Below are 21,681 nucleotides of genomic sequence, written 5' to 3' on the forward strand. Positions count from 1 at the left end.
GTGCATCTGTAGCCTCGCGAGAGTGACGTTAACGCTCGCACATGCGCGGTGTTGCGTCCGCTCGCGTTTTCTCACGCGCAGTCAATGGAGTCACTGCGTGTTTTTGGAAATACAGACTTCTATGAATATTCATTAACAGATCAGTTTATAATAATTCATTTAAATGGTTTATAATCGGATTCCAGCTGTTGCTTGATGTCAGTGAGGTGTCCATATGCGTGTTTAACACGGCGTTGCGATTCACTGCGGCCTGACGATTAAATCTCTATTATTAAACTATTAAACTATTATCATAGTTTAGTTTTCAGTCAGTATTCAAGTGTGTGGACTCATGTAAATATGGCAGACGAGGGAGCGGTTGTGATTCAGCAGATTGTGGACAGGTGAGTGAAAGAAATAGAATGTAAACAAACGGCTAATGTTAGCTACATATGCAGCCAGTCAGTATACACTCATATATAGTTATTAATATTGTTAAAGAACAATTATAATTGCTAATGAGTGATTGCTAACCGGTTTAGAGCGTTTATGCTCTGTTGCTTACACGATGTGACGTCTTAAGCGAGGGGGCGTGACCTTGAATTGGCCTTTTAATTTTGTTTTGATTCAGTCTTCTCCTTTGTTTATTTAGCCTACTTGTAGATAAGTGTTTACCAACCCCTGCTCTAAATATACATATTTGAAAACGATATGTAGAACTGATTTTTATTTTATTTTCCAATTTTGACACAATTATAGTAGGCTTACAGCAACAATATATCATTATTGACATTATTTATTAAAATATTTTTTTATTATGGACAAAATAATGTTTGACATAATTGACAAATAAATAAAAACGTAATGATAATTGTGTTATTATTAATGTGGTCTTGGGCTATGTGTAGATACTAAGCTTAGCATGTTGTTTCTTGAATGGCTTTTATATAAGAGTAAGTATGTGAGCAGTACTTTACTTATTTAATAAGTTACTTTATCTGTGAAATGCTGTTGTTTTCTGTTGAATGTGGCATAAATGTATTTTGTAATGTCATATTATAAAGTATAAAAGTGCTTATATCACGTCTTCCATACAAATGTATGTTATTTGAGCTTTTAAGTTGATTAAATTCCCATTTTAAGCAGTGGGATTACTGCGGGTTATGCATAGATGTAAATCTTGGCTTAGCATTTTTGTTATATTTGTATGTGCCATGTGATTGCAAACGTTACTGGTTTTACCAGTTTACATTTCACAATGTTGTATGTTTTATGATCTGTAGAATGATTGGAGTTTATTTTCGGAGTTAATCAACAATCACAGCTATTTATTTATTTCATATTTATTTAATAGTAAAGCAGTCGTAAAAAAGTCATGAGGCATGATTTCTGTTTAATCTGACTTGCACACCTGACCAAGACACTGGATGGTTTTGGAAAAGCTCAAAGAAGCTTTTGCCACATGGCTTGTGGGATGTTGATTCTTGAGTATTATGCTTATAATGAACCCAGCTTGGAGGACAGTGTGCCCTAGAGAAGTTTATAATGACACTGTTGTTGTGGTTAGTTTTTATTGACCCTCATGGGTCACACATATTGTATATTCCCTATAATTGCACATTTTCTAAAATTAGGAGCATTTTTGGTAAATTACATGGACAAGTTCTCATTTCAGTAATTATGCATTGGGTCACTGCGTAGAGTCGAGCTGTTCGGTGTCCTGACCTTGTCCTTGTTTTTCCACTGAGACTGTCCTGTTTGCCTGAGGGCCGGCGCTTGCAAAATGAACTAGAAAATTGATGCTGCTGATTCGACACACACTCGAGCAGATCTGTCCTTCCACTCGACAGCAAGATGCTAGAATCTTTTATATTTGAATACACATGCACTACCATTCAAAAGTTGGGGTCAGTAGTTTTTTATTTTGAGAAATTGATACTTTTATTCAGCAAGTACGCATTAAATTATGGAAGTTTGTTTCCGCCACAGAATAAAAATAATAAAAAAGTAATTTTGACTTTTTATCTTGCCATTCTGGTTTCTTTTTTTCTTTCTTTTTTTAATTATCAGAAAAAAGTGAGAATTGCTAGATATAAACTCACAATTCTGGCTTTTTTCATGAGTTGCGAGTTATAAGTCTGAATTGCAAGATATAAACAATTTCCTTTTTTATGTATTTTTATTACGTGGCAGACACTAGCTTCCATATTAAATGGATTACAAGTGCCAAAGACATTTATAATGTTAAAAAAGATTTCTAATTCAAATTAATGCTGTTCGTTTGAACTTCTGTTCATCGAAGAAAACATGCATCACTGTTTCCACAAAAACATTAAGCAAGTGTTTTCAACATTGATTCAAAATAATAAATGTTTCCTGAGCAGAAAATCTGCTTATTAGAATGATTTCTAATGGATCACGTGGAGTAATGATGCTGAAAATTCAGCTTTGCCATCAGAGGAGCAAATTACATTTTGTAATATATTCAAATTGAAAACAGTTATTTTAAATTGCAATAATAATTCACAATATTTTTTTTTACTGTATTAATCCCAATCTATGCAAATCTTAGTAACCCCATTCCTTTAACAGTAGAGCATGCAGCTAGTAGGTGTGTTTTCAACATGTCGTCGTCTCATACTTCTGTTTACATTTCAAGGAAAAGTATATTTAGAGGAAAGTGCTGGACTAGTGTTAGTAAAGTGGATTATTGGCACATTAGACATATCTGTGTCAGTTGTCATGGTGAAAGCTCTCATCTCTCTCAAATGGATCCTGCATCCTTCTCTAATGTCCGTCACTGAGGCAACAACCTTCACAGGTCTGTGTGAAGCAGATAGCCGTTCAGCAGCATCAGATTCACACACACACACACACGGTCTTATCAAGGCCTGCCACCCGCAGCTGCTCTCTCTGCAATGCAGCTCTTCACCGGTTATGCTTGAAAAGATGGGGTCATGCTTAAATCCTGTCTGACCTTTACGTGGCAGACTCTCTATCACCCTCTTTTGTTCTCGTCGGTATTCAGAAAGCTGGCTCCATTTATTTTGGCTGTTTTTAAACCTCACTTTCCCTGCCTTATTGTTTTTCCCTGCACAGATGTTTTTCCATATCATCATGGATAAAACAGGCTGTTTTTTTTTAAAAGCTGTGAAATAATCCAGCATCTTTTGGACCTTATTGGTGTTATGTTCTGTTTGAATGAAATGTGGTTTTGCATTGGGGGATGTATTGGTACACACAAAGTTTGGGGTCACGGTTAGGTACGAGTTCTGTACAACAGGAAAAAGCAACAAATCCCCAATGCTAGGTTTCTGTTCATTTGTTTTGAACAGATATTAGTGCAAATTACAGTTTGTTCCACCTAGCTGTATTAAGTCCTCTCTGAGGTAGTTATACTGTACAGGCTCCTTTAGTGGATGCATTAAAGGGATAGTTCACTTTGAAATACATTTTTGGTATGTTTTATCTTACCTCAAGGGTATCCAAGATGTAGGTGTCTTTGTTTCCACAATATTTTCAATTTTGATATTTTTAAGTCAAACCGTTCTTGTCTGTCAGTCATATAATGGAGGTCTATGGTCACCACCTCAAAGAGCATGCGCAGAGAAGTCCAAATTAAACATGATTTAATGACTCATAAATGTAAGTACACATTGATGGCCTAGAAATAGGAGAAAACAAACATTATTTATATTGTTTTTACCTCTTGTAACCACAGCCATGTCCAAGCGATCTGAGGTCGTGGACGCTTCGGAGTCTTTTCTTCCCTATTGTGACGTATCTGAATGAAACGGCTTCTCAAACAAGAAAATCAAATGTAGGGCAGGACTTGATTTTTTCCATGGGGAATTGATTGGATGTGTTGCTGGATCATTGTGGTTTGCTATTGATGTCGTTGCTGGCAGGAGGGAAAGTTCATTTGATTTAAGATTACGAGCGCACGTCAATTAAAAAAAGTAATGATGTGCACAGATACGTTTATTAAATACTTCAATATTCCATAAAAAAGAGAATTTTCTATTTTGATTTCATGGTGACTTTAATGTGTGGGTAAGTTCTTGTTTTGCACTGGGATTTTTGCAGTATTACTCCTGGAAAAGTCCCATTTTTAAGAGGAAATTGCTGTCAGGATATCTCTTTTATTGTATTTTAAACATGTCAAATAATATAAATGTAGTTTTAAGTATGCTGGTAATTCTGTGTGGCGTATGAATTCATGTTTCTCCTGGCTTTATACTTTTGCTGGTGAAACGTGATCTCGTGGATGGGTCTTGTGACTGACCGCAGGGGAGAGAGTGTGTGTGTTTATGGATCACCAGTAGACCCCCAAAGTACAAATATAGACCACAAGTTCAAGATGACCGACGTTACTGGAAACCAGTGACTGAATTACATAAACTCTAATGTTGCTAGTGCTCAACTAGTGAAACCAACTGTAAACTAGTCACAATCTATCGCATAATAATTCTGTTTAAAACTATTGGACTTGAATAATGGAGGACAGCGCACACACACACACACACACACACAGAGAAAGAGAGAGAGGGTAGTGGCCAAAAGTGATGTCTGGTGGGTATATGTGTTTTAATACCCTACAAGCTTGCATAAACCACCAAAATATGAGGAAAACATTTTATATTTTAAATATGAGAAAAAAACAAAAACTCTAAACTTAAGTTATTTATCTGACAAATAATATTTGGAAAAAAAGTCACATGTTTGCTTCCATGTTCAGTGTAATTATTGAAACGCATTGGATAAATGCTGTTATTAATATGACGATTTATTGCCAGACAAAAAGTAATAATCGTGCCATTTATGTAGTAGAGACGGCTTGGGTCTCGGAGACACCTCTGATGTCGGTTCCCCGGTGATGGAGAACTCTCTCTTGCTGGCTGTTGGCTGAAAGGTTTTTCGGGTTCCCACAGTCACGTGACCATGGCCCGATGAATAAAGGCATTGTGCCGAGGTTTTAATGCCTCTTTAAATACAGTCTGATCTGTGTAGCAATGAGACCATGCAGGATAGTGTGTGGTTTGAAACACTTGTGAAGCACACCGTTGGCCTTCTTTTTGCTATTGCTCATATATGGTTTGGGGTTTATTGGAGTGTTTGTTCAGTGTTTAATACATTTAGGGCCAGATTTACTAAACAGGGAGGGCAGATTAGCATGAGAGTGTGAAGTTCTCCGCGTGATCTACTGACGACACAAATTAAAGAACACAGAAGCAGCCGGATCATTTCCATAATGACCAACACAATCGAACAAGAGCAGCGCGAGTTAGCGTCTGGTTTAGCATGCTTTTTTTTTTGGGCGTTAAATAATGGAGCAAACGCCAGTAAATTGACGAGCGCAAACTTTAGTAAATCACCTTGCATGATTTTATTTAAAGGGGTCATGAACTGGCTTTTTTAATTTTATTATATTGTTGTCTGAGGTCAACTTATGACGTTCGCTTGGTTTTTGCAATTCAAACACATCAAAATGAATAAGTAATAGGCTATTTTCTACCATAGTTTGAGCCCAATTGAAAAACGCTCCGATTTTATGGGCGTCTCACACTGAAGACTTGGAAGTAAGCGCCCACTGCTGTGTGGGTGGATAACAGTTTTGCTATGCGTGTAATGTGTGAATCGGTGGGCGGGGCTAAACCGGCAGTGTTATAGTAGGCGTTGATCTTCTTCTGCGGGGGTGGTGTTTTATCCTCTTTGACGTCATAGTTCCCCACTTTGAAAAACGAGTCGTTTGCTGAGGCTGGTGTCAATAAAAGCTTTTATTGGACTAACAAGGACTTTTCAGTTCTGAAACTTATAATATGCTGGCTGGCCTCTTAGATGTCAAAAGCTCAAGGAAAATTTTATTTCTCAGTTCATCACCCCTTTAACACCAAAAGAGGGTTTCTCCTCAAACTGCTTCCACATTATCTGGCTAAAATCCAAATAAAGCATGTAACCTTTTATCATTCCAGTTTTTAATTCAACATCAGCCAACGGTAGCAAACTCATCCTGTGTGAAATTGTAGCCGGTGTTAGGGCTCTAGAGTTCAGGATATTTAAACTATTATCAGTTCCAGAGACCCCCCTCGCTGTTGTATAGATTGTGTTTCTGTGTCATGTAGCCGGGCTCTTAACATGTAAAGAAAGGTGAGTGGTATCGACTTTCTGACCTCCTGATGGTATCTTATAGACATTAGAGCGATATTCTGCTAGGTCTGAATAATGAAAATCGAGAATCCTGCTTTCTCGGCATTTGTTCCTGGAATATCCACATAATTTAACAGGAAATGGTCTAGTATATTTGGAGGTATTTTAACCATCATAAACATAATCGCAAACAGTGCGGAAAAGTAATATGTGTTCAGCTGTGAACAGAACGTGATCACAGTTCTTCAGCTGGACAAAGTCAAAGTTTTATTGGCCTTATTATTCTCAAGTTTGCATGTTTGCACGTGTGGAGATAAGGTGCTATAATAAATGCATGTTTATGTTCTCGTAGTAAAAAGTGGTTGATCTGAGCAATGCATAAGTCAGCACTGAAGAACAGGGTTTATGATCTATATTGCATGGCCACAAAATATTGGAGCTTGGAACGACTTTTAATGACTCGTGTTTCAATTCTATTTGATTTTGATTCAGGGAATCATGAACTTACGAGTAAGAAAACAAATATGAACTACAGAGCCTTATTTTTGAACCCTGGATTACAAGGCAAGATGATCTTCTCTAATGAAAATGAGTAGGATAAATTTCTAATAATTTTTTATTTTTTATTATTAGTAGTTTTTCATTTGAATATTAAAAAAATATGTTTATTTATTTGTATAGTTATATAGTATATTTCAATAATTTATTTTTTGTATATTTAAAAAAATGTTATTAGTATTTATTTTTTATTAGAGCTGGGAATCTTTTAACACCATCATGATTCAATGCTATTTTTTAGTAATTTTGATTCAGAGAATCAATAACTTACAAGTAAGAAAAGAACAAATTAAATCTGCATTGTTAAACCCTGTCCTCTCTAATGTAAAATTAGTAGGAGAAATGTATAATAATTTATTATTTAGTAGTAGTAGTAGTTTTTCATTTGAATATTTAAAAAAAAAAAATTATTGAATTATTCCGTAGTAGTTTATAACGTATTTGTATAGTTATATAGTTTAATTTTTTGTGTATTTAAAAAATATTATTAGTATTTATTTTTTATTATTAATTTACAAGTAAGACAGAAAAAATAAATCCGTATTGTTAAACACTAATGAAAAATGTGTTGGAGAAATTTGTAATATATATATATATATATATATATTTAATTTATAATATATTTGTTTTTTCTATAGTTTATTTAAGTATTAAAAAAACATATTATTAATATTTATTTGATTATTTTCATGGTAGTTTATATGTATTTGTGTAATGTATTTAAATATTCATGTATAATTTATTTAAATAGTTTATTATATTTTGTCTATTTTAAAATGTTATTAGTGATTTAATTTTCTTTATTTATTTGTGGTTTAAAGAATTATGATATAATTTTTCTTTCACAAAACAGACAAAAATCTCATCATGACAATCTCATACGTCATACGTGTGTGTATTTACTGCAGATAAAATAACCTGTAGTTTGAAACTTTACCCCTGTTGAATGAAGGCGAACAAGCTTAAATCAGATTCTGTTTCACAGCACAATTAGTTTCAGCTGGTTTATTAGCTGATAATCTGCTTGTCTGACCTTGACGGGACAGTTTGAGTGAGGGGCGACGGCCAGATGTCTTGGGTTTCACGTGGATGATTGTGTTTCTGATGTTAGTCATGATGGAGGCTGGGTTACAGGAACAGGAGAAGCAGGATCTTAAGAAACATGGAGAATCGTCTTTGTGAAGTGCTCTTCTCCTTTCCTCACTCTTTAATTTTCTTCTAGTCTTTTGTTCTTCATCTATGATAGTTGCTTTCAGGACAGAATCATTCTAGACACAATCTAAAATAATTTTCTAGTACGAAACAGAATTGCAAAACTAAAAAAAAAATGATATTACAATCTAAAATAATTTTCTACGAAACAGAATTGCAAAACTAAAAAAAAAATGATATTACAAACATATCACACATCTTCCAGCCTGTTGCTTGTTTTACAAATACCAACTTTTTTTATTTAATAAAGTATTTTTGGCAACACTTTACTATAAGGTGTTATTTTTTATCATTAATTAAGGCATTAACTAATAATGAACAGTATGTATAACAGAATTTAAGAACTTTGTTAATGTTTTAGTTCACAGTGCATTAATAATGATTAAGATTTTGGCTAATAAATGCTGTGAGTTCATATTATATAACAAAAGAAACCTCATTGTAACGGACAGAAAGATTTCCCTGTTGATTTTAAATTGAGATCAGGTCATGTTTTATAGAAGACGAAGAGGTACATGAAATTGCAAATGGTTTCTTGGGTCTGTGATTGTCATGTGATGGTTAGGTTCATGACCCCAGTCACCTGATCAGCTCTTCATCCCTCATGTTTTATTCAAAAAAAACGGACAGAACGGAAAATCTGGTGCAGGAACCTGAGAGAAAGTCTCTGTCTTTCCTCCCACAGCGCAGAAACACTGACATGGATTATTTACAGGATTGACATTATTATCATGATACTATACGTTAAAATAAATGATATTGTCTTCTAAAGCATCTTTTTATCTACACTTTTAGATGAAAGGGTTTAATGGGTCTAGAAACGTGAGAAATGCTTAATGCTTTCATGTTTAATAGGCTATTTAAAAACATTCTAGGGATAACTGAATCGATTAAGACTAAATACATGAAATGATCCCATGATGGGAGCACCTAAAAGGTTTTGTGTGTGAAGCGCCTGACAGAAGCCTTCTAAGAGTGTATTCAGGGATTTGCTGCAATAATCTAAAAATTAAATGAGATGATCTTAATTGTTTTTAAATTGTCTTTATTTGCAAGCTTTTCTCAGCAAAAACAGTCATTTGGAATTGTCCATGCAATTGGGATAATTTGAGTAATTTATTGGCATATTATGTAATTAATTCGATAAAACCCTTGTGAATAAAACTAGTTTATCTTGAACACACTGGTTTGGAAATGTTCGGTTGGTGAATCTGGTTTCATTTGTGCTTAGTCACTGACCCATTTTACTCTGTGTTTTTTTTCCCTTGATGCTTTAAGAGTTGAACTATAAAAATAACTCCCTTGAACTTTACACAATAACATGACAAACTTTCTCCTCACCTTTCTGTTTCTATACTTTTACCCTGAATCATTGTAGGAACGCATAGCAAGTGCTGATGTCTCTCTCTCTATTTTTCCGTGTGTTTTGCAGGAGTTGCTGGGTGTGTTTTGCCACAGATGAGGATGATCGGACTGCGGAGTGGGTGCGCCCGTGCCGCTGTCGTGGTTCCACTAAGTGGGTTCATCAGTCGTGTCTTCAGCGCTGGGTTGATGAGAAGCAGAGGGGAAACAGCACCGCACGTGTCGCCTGCCCACAATGCAATGCTGAGTACCTCATCGTGTTCCCTAAGCTTGGTATGACAGCTCTTCAATGCTGAAGTGTCAGTCAGCTCTTAAAAACTGATCTGGTACCAGTGTTTAAAGGGATACTCCACTTTTATTTGGAAATAGGCTCATTTTACAACTCCCTCAGAGTTAAAGAGTTGAGTTTTACTATTTTTCGAATGCATTCAGCCGATTTTCTGATATTTAGAAGAATATCAGTAACCAGACAGTTTCTGGTCCCATTGACTTCAGTATCCTATCCATTCTAAAATGGAAAACCCAACTGTTTAACTCTGGGGGAGTTGTAAAATGAGCCTATTTCCAAAAAAAGTGTGAGTATCCCTTTAATATACAACTCAGAATTCAAATATTTAATCTTTAACACGTTTAACAAGTGTCATCAAACGTAATTGCAAAAAAACAGGTTTCCGTTTCCTGAACATTATATGTTCAGGAAACCTGTTGTTTTTTTTGCGATTACGTTTGATGATGCTCAAGAAACATTTATTATTTATCAACTTTGAAATAAGTGCTGCTTAATATTTTGGTAGAAACTGTGATACATTTTTTCAGCACGTTCAGTGAGGCTAGAGTAGTAGACAGACAGTCACCGAGCGCCACAAAATGCAGCCACGTTAACAGTTCCTCCTGAACTAAAACAAAAAGCTTTTGCTGCGTTCACGCCACACTGCAACCGTAATCACGAGATGGCGACCCGTGACAATCTGCGGATTTATCCTTTTCTGTCTACACTTTCAACGCTGAAATCAATCTGCAGCAGTCAGGTGGTACAAGTCAGCTCTGGTTGTGTGCGTTCATGTGTTTCCAAGGTGGTATGGCATTAAAAACGCTTTGAAGGGAGGGTGGGATCTCAGACTTTCAAAGCTAGTTTGCTATTGCTAGCTTCTCTGAAATTGCCTACTCTACCTTTAATGGCCAATTTGAAAGTGAATATATTAAATACATCGTCTCCTGATTTGCTGGGAATAAAATACACCGTTCACTTTTACATACCACACATTACAAGCTGAATTCTAGACATTTGTGACATGCTTTCGCTTTCATAGACTTTATCAAACTTCCTCAAATGTCACTGCAGTGGTTATGAATAGTTGCATGTTTTTTTTACACTTAGTAGGTCAATCTTGAATCCAGAGAAATCCCTCTTTTGATATTGGTAATGAGGCTTTGCTTGTGATTCCACTAATCTGCTGCTCATGAAATGAAATGTCATTTTTCATCCTCTTGTGTTTCATCGCTTACGTAATTGATCAGGTTAGAGTTTAACAGCATTAGTTTCTCTTCACGGTGTGCTAATAATCTTCCTCAGACTGCATCTCCTGAGGGCCAGTCTGTCGTCCTCTCTCGCTTTCTGTCTCTTTCCACAGCAAGGGGGTTATTCTGGGATACGGTTGTCAGGGTTACCGTGGCCAGCTGTGAAATTGCTTCAATCATGCTCCCCGTTCAACTTTCAAACTTGAGAAACTAGTGAGGGTTTCTCAATGGCAATATTTTAGGTTCTTTGTGAGCTTGCGTTCTGAATTGTCCGAGAAAGACTTGAAACGGGTCGATATGCTGTGTGAACAGTGAAGTCCGATTCATGAATGAATTTATAAATTGATCTTGATGTTACTGCTTGTTCAGTTCTAGAGCCTAGTGAACTGCCTCACAGTCTACATAGGCAGCATCCCAACCCTTTCTGAAGGATCATGTGACACTGAAGACTATGGAGCAATGATGCTGCAAAATCAGCTTTGCCATCACAGGAATTGATCCGATTTTAAAATAGAAAACCGTAACTTAAAATTGCTTCAGTTGCTACTGTATTTCCATTCAAATAAATGCAGCCGTGGTGAGCCAAACTCTCACGACTCCCAGTGGACACCCGTGGACTAGAGATTTCGAATCAAGATTGTGCTGATTCTGACATGAGGAATGTTTTTCATAAGGTCTTCTTGTACTGTTGGTAACAGATGAAAATCCTGATGAGGCACATTCAGTTGACATTGACAAGGACGTCTTTTCACATCAGGCTGACGGGAAATTGCTTCACACATTACCTGCATAACACTACACTGCAGTGCAGTTCTTCACACACGCTCGCATTCCTTCAACAGGACACATCGTGTTCATGTTCCATGTTCATTTTATATTTGATGCGTGATGTCTTGGTGGATGCATTACTCTATTGAACCCATAGAGTTATTTCAGATTCAGACCTCCAAGTGATTTACATTTCAATTGATTTCCTTTTCCCTATGTGGAATCAGTTATATAGGAAGTAATTGAAGTATGTTCTCTGAATTCGGCCTAAATGATTCAATCTTAATATTAAAAGGCTGCATAATTTAGCAGATATTTGACATGATATTATTTATACGATGCCTTTAAATGCTCCCTAGGTAGGTCTCTATGGTTTGAAACGGAGTCTGAAATGGAGATGGATGGGTATTAAATGGTGTGCTATGCAATTGCTTTTTTAAGCAAAGTGGCAGATCCGAAGATGACGAAAGAACATCTGTCTTTTTCAAATGTAATACTCCTGATTAACTTTCAAGATGTTCTTCAGACCTGTACAGCTTGAGATGACATCACATTGAAGTTGTTTTACGCAGCTTGGCGTTGGAGAGGGTTTGTTGGGAACAGAAAGTCCTTGTTCCTCAGCAGTCTTTTGGCAGGTGCTCAGCTGGTGTGAAACAAGGGAGAATAGACTGCAGATGTATTCCTGCTAAGTGGAGTTTATTTTTAATGATCTTAATAACAGAATCTGTGGCCGGCAGCAGAAAATGCCTGAATGTTTCCTGCTGCCAGTAGCCATTAGGTTCTGACTGCAGTCCCAGAGAGAAAGTCAACCGGATTCCGGCGCTGTCATCAGAATATTCCATATTCATAATCTTGAGAGGGGTCAGTGATCTCAATGCACAAACACACACACCAGAAAGTGTCTGCTCTGCATTTGAGAGCTGAATTAATATGCGCTGAAGGCTAATTTACACATAGAAACTTCTCACAACCTTTACAGGAACTTTTTGGTCGGATGACGAATTTGTTTAGGAGTTGTTTGTTCTTTGGTTTTGTACTAAAGACAATCAGCCCATAAGTTTTCTCAGGCCTAAATATGAGATAAAATAATATTTAAAAATATTATTTTAATAATATTATAATAATAATATTTAATTGTTCACTTAGTTTAATAAAGATTGCCCTGATATATATATATATATATATATATATATATATATATATATATATATATCTCAGGGCAATCTTTATTACTATTAGTATGATAAATCTGTCATTTATATATATTGTGTCGTAATATATATATATATATATAGTGATAGTATTATTTTGTGTGTGTATATATATATATATATATATATATATATATATATATAAAATTATGTATATATATTATACATAATGTATATTATTATATTATGTATATGTTATGTATGTTATGACATAAAATGACAGATTTATCATACTAATAGTATTATTTTGTATGTGTGTGTGTGTGTGTGTACATATATATAATACTTTAGTATGATAAATCTGTATCATACTAACTAAAATAAGTTTTTAGTATTTTTACTGCAATTCAGGCAGTAAATGGTTTTAAATTGTCCATAATTGTTATCAAATAATAAAATACAAAAATATACATTCTCAATTTTCTCTATACAAAAATAAATGCATTTTCTTTAAATTTTTCAGGTAAAATCTGAACTATCGTTGAGATGTTTAATGTTAAACTCTTTCTTTTAAGTTCTTTAGTTGGTAGAGCTGTGGTTTCAGGTACAGCGCTGGATTAAAAAGCTCTGTGTAATATAAATGGGAAGTGGAAATGAAACTCCAGTCATGATTCAGCAGAGAAATGAGGAAATGAATGCCCTCTTCAGTCTCCAGAGAGTCGTCCTAGACATCTCCTGCAGTGGAGGGTATTTTTAGGTTGAGAGGAAAGCAGGTTGTAGGTCAGTAAATATTACATGATTTCATTTCCACTTTGAGCATTTCCTCATTCCTTTTTAGGACCGTTTCATAAAGCATAGGTCATTGAGACTTGTGTGCTTTGCAGTGGTTGTAAAACTTTATTCATGAGTCATGTAAGATTTAATCATCATTGGTCACACATGGAACAAACGATAAAGTGATTTATCACTCCTATCAATTTTGGTTGAATAATCTTGACACAGTGATTTCCAACACCATGTTTCACATCCAAATACGAATAGCACCTTCTGCCCCCTGCTGGAGAGATGCAAACCAGAGTCACTCTTCCTTTCAATTCTGGATTCATCATCATCATAGCCTTTAAAAGAGCGTGTTAAAAACAATTATTTGATCAATAATAAGCTATAACAACATGTTTTTACATTGCTTTAACTCATCAAAATAAGTTTTCAAAAATGTTATACAAGATTCATTCAGTTTAATTTTAAGTTGAAATGACTTCAACATCCAAGTTGATTGTACTTAAAAATGAAGGCAGTACATTTGTCTGTGTCCAGGGCCGGTGGTGTATGTGCTGGATCTTGCAGACCGGTTGATCTCGAAGGCCTGCCCGTTTGCTGCTGCTGGAATCATGGTGGGATCCATCTACTGGACGGCCGTCACGTACGGGGCTGTGACTGTCATGCAGGTGAGACGTCACTCGCAGCTCAACGGGTTTCACAAGCATTATTTGACTCGTAACAATCTGTCTGTGTTCTTCTCTCAGGTTGTGGGTCATAAGGAAGGTCTGGATGTGATGGAACGGGCCGATCCTCTCTTCTTGTTGATCGGCCTGCCCACCATCCCGGTTATGCTTATTCTGGGGAAGATGATTCGCTGGGAAGATTACGTGCTCCGCATCTGGAGGAAATACTCCAATAAGCTTCAGATCCTCAACAGTATCTTTCCAGGTCAGTGGTGACTAGGGTTGTTATCTTTAACTAAACCTATGAAAACATTTTTGTTAAAATATTAGATCTTATTTCAGTTAGTTAAGGCAACATTTATTACAATTTTTGTTTAGTTAATTAGTTTAAATATTTTTTTTAATGGAAATAAACTAAAACTGAAATAAAGGTAAATAAAATCTAAATAATGATAATGAAAAAAGACAAAAGCACATAAAAATATAACAAATTAAACTAAAATTAAAGTGAAATATAAAATGACAAAAATAAAAAATAATTCTAAATATGAATAAAAACTATAATAATACAAAATGATATAATCTGTGCCTATTACATAATTTTAGACATTCTTTATATTTATAAATGTCCACATGCATGTATTTTGAATGCAATTATTATGTTTAATATTTAATAATTATATTTATTATATTAATTAAATATATATGGTTTAATATTTTGAATAGGTATTCAGTGTTTAGTGTTAGTTTATAGACATTTCCTAATTTATCATGACCTGTGATTTCTATCTACATCTTTCTGCCATTTTTTTTCCTACCAACAGAAACAAATATAAACAATTCTATCGTCTTAATGGAAATGTGAATTTTTAACACTAATACAAAATGTATTGATTGCAAATGAAGTGTAAATGATCACTTATTTTACACAATATTAATTCAAAATGCAATATTTGAAACCAGTTTAAACTGTCAGTATAATTTTAAAACGACACAATGAAAAACTAAACTAGCTGATGAAAAGTATATAAAACGGTGACAATCACCAGTTGGCTCGTAACATTGTTTTATGAATTGTAACAATATAATGTTATGAGAACATGTTCGTGAACAAACATGAACAACAGCTCAAGACCAGCACAACATCGTCTCGAAAGTTTGAGTTTTGCCAATTTAAATATTCAAGCACAAGAAGACGCGAAAGGGAACTCAATTCACCCTGTGTGTCTGCACAAAGTTTTGTGCAGACACATAATGAATTGAATTCTCATTCTTGTCCTCTTGCGCTTCAATGGGCAAATTCACACAACATTTTGTCAAAATCCTCCTCTCGGTATACTTTACTAGTATCTTAGTAAACATATGGCTTAAGTGAACGTAAATAGATAAAGACAACGCATTTGTGTCAGTATCAATATTGGACCAGCGCATTAGTCTTAAAGTGACAGCAGCCAATTTTAGTCAAACAACAAAAGACAAAATCACTCAATGCTCTTGACTGAATAACTTTTGTAACTTCAATGAGGGTTAAACAATTTATACACTGAAGCCCATTCGGTCATTTTACATTTGATTACGTCTCTACCTGAAAACTACTGTAACTGATCTCTATTATTGTTTTTCATTTATAATATTTAGGCTAGTAGTTTTAGCTTTGTGGCAAGCTTTATGTTTTAGTCAGTTTTAGGCCCTGTTTACCCATGTGTCATGCTCAGGTATCGGCTGCCCAGTGCCCAGGATCCCGGCAGAGGCCAGTCCGCTGGCCGATCACGTGTCAGCCACACGGATCCTGTGCGGAGCCCTCGTGTTCCCCACCATCGCCACCATCGTGGGTAAACTGATGTTCAGCAGCGTCAACTCAAATCTTCAGAGGACCATTCTGGTATGAGAAATATGGTGGAAAACTAGGGGCCAGATTTACTAAACAGGGCAGATTAGCATGAGAGCGCAATTCCAAAAACAGCACTGATGGGAGTGTGATGTTAGTTAACCTGTAAAAAAAAAAGTAAATCATTATGCTTGATTCATTGAAATACTCTCCTCCCATAAACTCTGCATCTGAAAGGGAAACTCCTTCAAATGCATATGCAATAAGGTCAGCCACATAAATAACCCTGTCCTCGCCTTTTCAGCGCTAATGTTTCACTGCGTGTCTTTTGTAAATCCTGACTGTAGTTTTTTTACGCCACAAGAGGTTTGCATGAGCTGTTGGTAAATCTGGCCCCAAGTCTATGATATGTGCACATGTACCCTCATACTGATGACCTTTATCTCTCTGTCTCTCAGGGTGGCATTGCGTTTGTGGCTATTAAAGGGGCGTTTAAGGTCTATTTCAAGCAGCAGCAGTATCTCCGGCAGGCTCATCGCAAGATCCTTAATTTCCCCGAGCTGGAAGAGGCCTGAGCTCATCAACCGATTCAATCCACCGCCATGCTTTAAGAGACACTACCGCGCCGCCACACTACTGGACATGTTTTCCAGACGCTGGATTTGGTTTTCTTTTCCCTGTGAATGTGACTCTTCTGTTTGGAGTTTGAACAGTGAATCAGCTTTATTTCAGTCGACATAATCAGGCCGAGGAGTCGTGTGTTACTTATTTTATGGGCTTTGACCTTTTAAGAAAGAGATTGAGGAAAAATAAATATTGCAAGAACGTTTTATATTAATAAGTGATTGTTTTATATTGAATTAGAAATGTTTGGGGTGAATCCACATCTTTCTGAAGCTTTGCAACAACATAAAAGCACTTTTGCTGGTTCGTCCTCCATTAATTAGCCTAACAAACGGAATATTAAACATTAGAAGCAGTTCATAATGAGCTAATAAAATAACCTTTATTTTGTGGTGGTTCTTCTCAGATAAACTACTCAAAGAAATGTACCCATTTCACCCAAAAATAAAATATATTTTGCTTATTATTATTATTATTTTTTGTTTCAATATGAATTAGATTTAGTATGCATCATATCCTACTAGGCTATAAAATATACTTAAAATTATGCTTTACAAATATTTCACAAATCAAAAAATCCTAACAATAGGCTTTTTGAAACAGTTTTATGCTGATTATGGGGGGAAATATGATCCTGACAGCTTTTGTGATATTCATCGTGTTGCCTGCCTTCACATAATTTGCTCGGCCGATCATCTTTATTTTCCATCTTTGTAGTGTTGATGTCTGAGTTTCAGGGAGTCACTTTTATAATTCAGAAATCATGTGGTAATTTGATTTAGTGTGTTAAGAGCCTTGTAGAAACTAAGAATCCAGTCTGAGTGTTTGGTCGCTGATCGATTACTCTATTAAAACATGGTAACCGGATGCCTCATAACTGCTGTTAATAAACCTGTTTCATAATAGATAAATGGCCTCTGGTAGAACAGTGAACTTTTAAGAGTAATAGTGGCCTTTTTGTTACACCACGACAATATGTGGGTCTTAAAGGTCACATGGTCGAGATGGACAAGTGCATTTGGTGAACAAGCCATTTTTTCTGAATCATTGTGTTTGATGACTTCTTATTCAAGAAGCTAATCGGGGAGAAAATAGTATATAAATACAGTGTAGTAATGGCCTAATACACGAAAAGAGCGGTTTGTGTGAGCAAACGAACAGTATTTATAGACCATTTCACAAGATGTAAACAACACTGGTCCAGAAGCACTTCCTGTTTCAGTTTTTTAACACTACATAAAAGCTGGGATAAAATACAACCAACAGAACATTTAAAACTGAATCAAAAAGTTAAACAAACATCTTTAAGATGTTTTCTTTACATGTGAAATAAAGAAAACAGTTACAAACTGAAACAGGAAGTGCTTCTGGACCAGTGTTGTTTACATCTTGTGAAATGGTCTATATATTTTTTTACCTCTTTTTAACAGCCGTCGAACTGATCTGAATCAGTCCAACTGAACTGAACGGTCTCCAACGTCACGCCGGAAGTGATTGCGTGCGTATGTATGTATGTCACGCATTGTTTACACGTAGATTTCGGAAGTTTTAGCTTTCACTAAACATATTTAGATAAACGGGAAATCGCAATGGAAGACGATTTCGATATATCTAAATATGTTTAGTGAAAGGTAAAACTTCCGAAATACAATGCGTGACGTACATACGCACGCGATCACTTCCACTTCCGGCGTCACCGTTCAGTTGGACATCTGATTCAGATCAGTTCGACGGCTGTTAACAAGAGGTAAAAACTATATAAATACTGTTTTCTCACACAAACCACTCGTTTAGTGTCTTAGGCCATCAATGTGTAGGCTACTTACATTCACGAGTCATTAAATCATGTTTTATTTTGACTTCTCTGTGCATGCTCTTTGAGGTGGGCTCCATAGACCTGAAATATATGACTGACAGACAACAACGGTTTGACCAAAAAAATGTCGAAATTGAAAAGACATACATCTTGGGTGCCCTTGAGGTAAGCTAAAACTTATCAAAAATTAATTTCAAAGTGAACTATCCCTTCAATGTTGACGTAGTTGCAAAAAAAATGTGTTTATCTTCATCAACTGCAAGACGGTTATTCTGTTGCCTAAATATGATTTTAAATTCGCACCATCTTTTCAGCATTTAATTGTGCTGTATAATTTCCATGGCACAATAAGGTCTCCTGTTGTACAGATGAAGCATAATGCCAAATACAGAACATGTATGTTGTATAAATTGCTGAGTTGTATAGATACGGCTTCTGAATTTATAGTTACTGGTTGATTTATGTAAATAAATGTATTTTTCCAATGCTTGACTGTGTGTTGGGCAGTTTGAGTTATTAACTTGGACTAAAAACCAGGAGGATTTTAAATAATTTGTGTTCCGAAGATGAACGAAGCTCTTACGGGGTTGGAACAACATGAGGCTGAGTAAATACTGACAGAATTTTCATTTTTGGGTGAACTAACCCTTTAAGTTCGTTCCAGGTTCGTTCCCAGAAGAAAACTCAAGCGTACAATTGAGGCGTTGCAGGGAACATGAATAATTAAATCATGCGGAATCTAGGCCAGGTAAAACTAACCCGGTTTAGATTTTTAGCTGGACATGCTTCCATCAATTGCAACACTGGATATAATCATAAGATAAATAAATCCAGATAAATAAAACCAGTTATGAAAACAAGTAATATGCAAGTGGAAACCATCACATTTGCATCTTATAATTTTGAGATGTAAAACTGCATCACTGTGCATTGATGAAGTGAAGGGTTAAATGATTTTTTATGGTAATAACTTACAGGTAACATGCATAAATTTTATCTTTAAAAAATATTAAAAGTGCAGATCAAAGACAAATAATGAGACAACAACCGAGTTCATACAATTGTTTAATGATCATTAAACAGAAATCTCTCCCACAGATACAGAGTCCCCAGTGTTGCACTTCTAAACCACCTAATAAACTCGATTAGGTACCAATCGATATCAACCAGTATCACAAGACAGTCAGCACTGAAGAAGCGCTTCTACTTCACGACTGCAGTTCACATCTGAACCGAATGCAACATCATCTTAGACTCATTCATGCAGAGTAACGCTCTTCTAGACTTGTTTACTCTAATATTCTGTCTAGTGTTCAACCACAGTATGATGAGCAAACAACATGAGACATCAGGTTACAGGAAATGGTGAGAACCACAAGCATCTGTTGCAGAACTCTGAGCTGATTCTAGAACAGTTAAAGGGATTCGGGGTGCAACAAACGCTCCAACTACATGCGAAACGCATCTTTGGATCGGAAAGTAATCTAAAAGTTTACTATCCACAAAATTAAAATACAATACAGTCATAATTTACGCAACCTCATGTTGTTTCAATCATTTCATGGAACAAAAAGATATTTAGCATCTTTTGTTCATTAAATCAAAAGCATGCAGTGACCTACAGCCAAATGAATGATAGTTCACCCAAAGTTCACATTCCAAACCTGTATGAAGCACAGGAGAAGATGTTTTGAGAAATGTCTAATGTTGTTTGGACCCCAGCGCTCTGTTCCACAGAAGAGTGTCATACAGGTTTGGATTGACAGTTTTCATATTTGGATGAACTATCCCATTAAAGGTACCATAAAATCTTATCCGCATGACTGCGTGTGCTATACATTCCAAAATCTTTTGAAATTGTGATAAGATTTGTGGTGAACAGACAAATTTAATTCATTATTCACTGAAAATCTTAAAACTTTTAAGAGCAGCTGTGAGTTATTTTAGTATTATTTATATACCATTAAAGCATTTATGATTTTGAGTTAACTTTTTATTTTCTCATTTTCAAGGTTTGTGAAATTTGTTTTTTATTTTTTATTTATTTGCTTTTTTTATATTTCCATTTAGCTTAAAGGAGCTGTATGCAAGATTGTGGCCAAAACTGGTACTGCAATCACTTTCCAATCAGGGTGTATCCCCCGCCTTCCCCAATGACTTGAGGTTGCCAGATATGCTGCAGGATCCAGCAGGAATGTAGGCTGCTACAAGAAGCTTCCAATGGCAAGTGATGACTCCTACACAGTGAGTTTTTACTGTTAATTATTAATTACGGACTTTGTAACAAAGTATTTCGGATTCATATTGAGTTTTTTGGGGTTTCAAAACGTTAGATTTTTTTTATCACATTCCGACATGTTTGTGACACGTTTTTATCATATTCCGACACATATTTGTGTTTGTGGTAACTAGAGAAGAGCTGGCAACCCGAATGCCCCAACACTACTGACTCTGTGATTGGTAGATCGGTGGAGGGTGACGCATGATTTCTTAATGTCTAGTGACATATCAGGGAAAATTTATGATTAATTGAAATAAATTTCTTGCATGCAGCTCATTTAATTTATTTCAATTTTAGTACTCCAACATAAATTGCAAAGGCAACATTTGTAGTTTCCATTTAAGATTTATCTAATATTTATTATTCAGCTTTATTTTTTAATCGCCAAAAATAATTAAAGTTTTTTTTTTTAGCACAATGACACTGTCATAGCTATGAACAGCTTCAGAAGACTTGAGTTATGTTCGAGGCTTAAAGGAGTAGTTCACTTTAAAAAAAAAATTGTGCTGATAATTTTCTCACCCCCAGGTCATCCAAGATGTCCATGTCTTTCTTTCTTCAGTTGAAAAGAAATTAAGGTTTTTGATGAAAGCATTCCAGGATTTTTCTCCATATAATGGACTTCATTAGGAGCCAAACTGGTAAAAGGTCCAAATGAGAGTTTCAGTGCAGCTTCAAAGGGCTTTAAACGACACCAGACATCATTTGGTTCATTCAAGAACGAAAAAAGATTCATTCAAATTTAAATTTTATTTTTTAAAGTTTTTAAACTTTAATTTATTTTTGAAATGAGCGATCTTTTTGCTTGATAAGACCCTTATTCATCGTCAGGAATCGTTTAAAGCCTTTTTTGCCTCAAGGTCTTTTAGACCTTGAACGTTTGGTTACCAGTAAAGTCCATTATATGGAGAAAATCCTGGAATGTTTTCATCAAAAAACTTAATTTCTTTTCGACTGAAGAAAGAAAGACATGGATGTCTTGGATGACATGG

The 21,681-nt window shown here is 35.5% G+C and overlaps 1 protein-coding gene across 1 annotated transcript; it reads left to right on the top strand.

Annotated features, from left to right (window-relative positions):
• Window positions 1-31: 31 nt before the first annotated feature.
• marchf5 (membrane-associated ring finger (C3HC4) 5) lies at window positions 32-18,898 on the top strand. Its single transcript, XM_039671706.2, has 6 exons — window positions 32-383; window positions 9,329-9,531; window positions 14,013-14,143; window positions 14,222-14,405; window positions 15,856-16,022; window positions 16,427-18,898. Exons 1-6 carry the CDS (start codon window positions 340-342, stop codon window positions 16,541-16,543), a joined length of 846 nt encoding a protein of 281 aa, XP_039527640.1. The 5' UTR covers window positions 32-339; the 3' UTR covers window positions 16,544-18,898.
• The last annotated feature ends 2,783 nt before the right edge of the window (window positions 18,899-21,681 follow it).

This window comes from Pimephales promelas, chromosome 11, assembly GCF_988280905.1.
Source record: "Pimephales promelas chromosome 11, fPimPro1.hap1.1, whole genome shotgun sequence".
NCBI classification, from domain to species: Eukaryota; Metazoa; Chordata; class Actinopteri; order Cypriniformes; family Leuciscidae; genus Pimephales; species Pimephales promelas.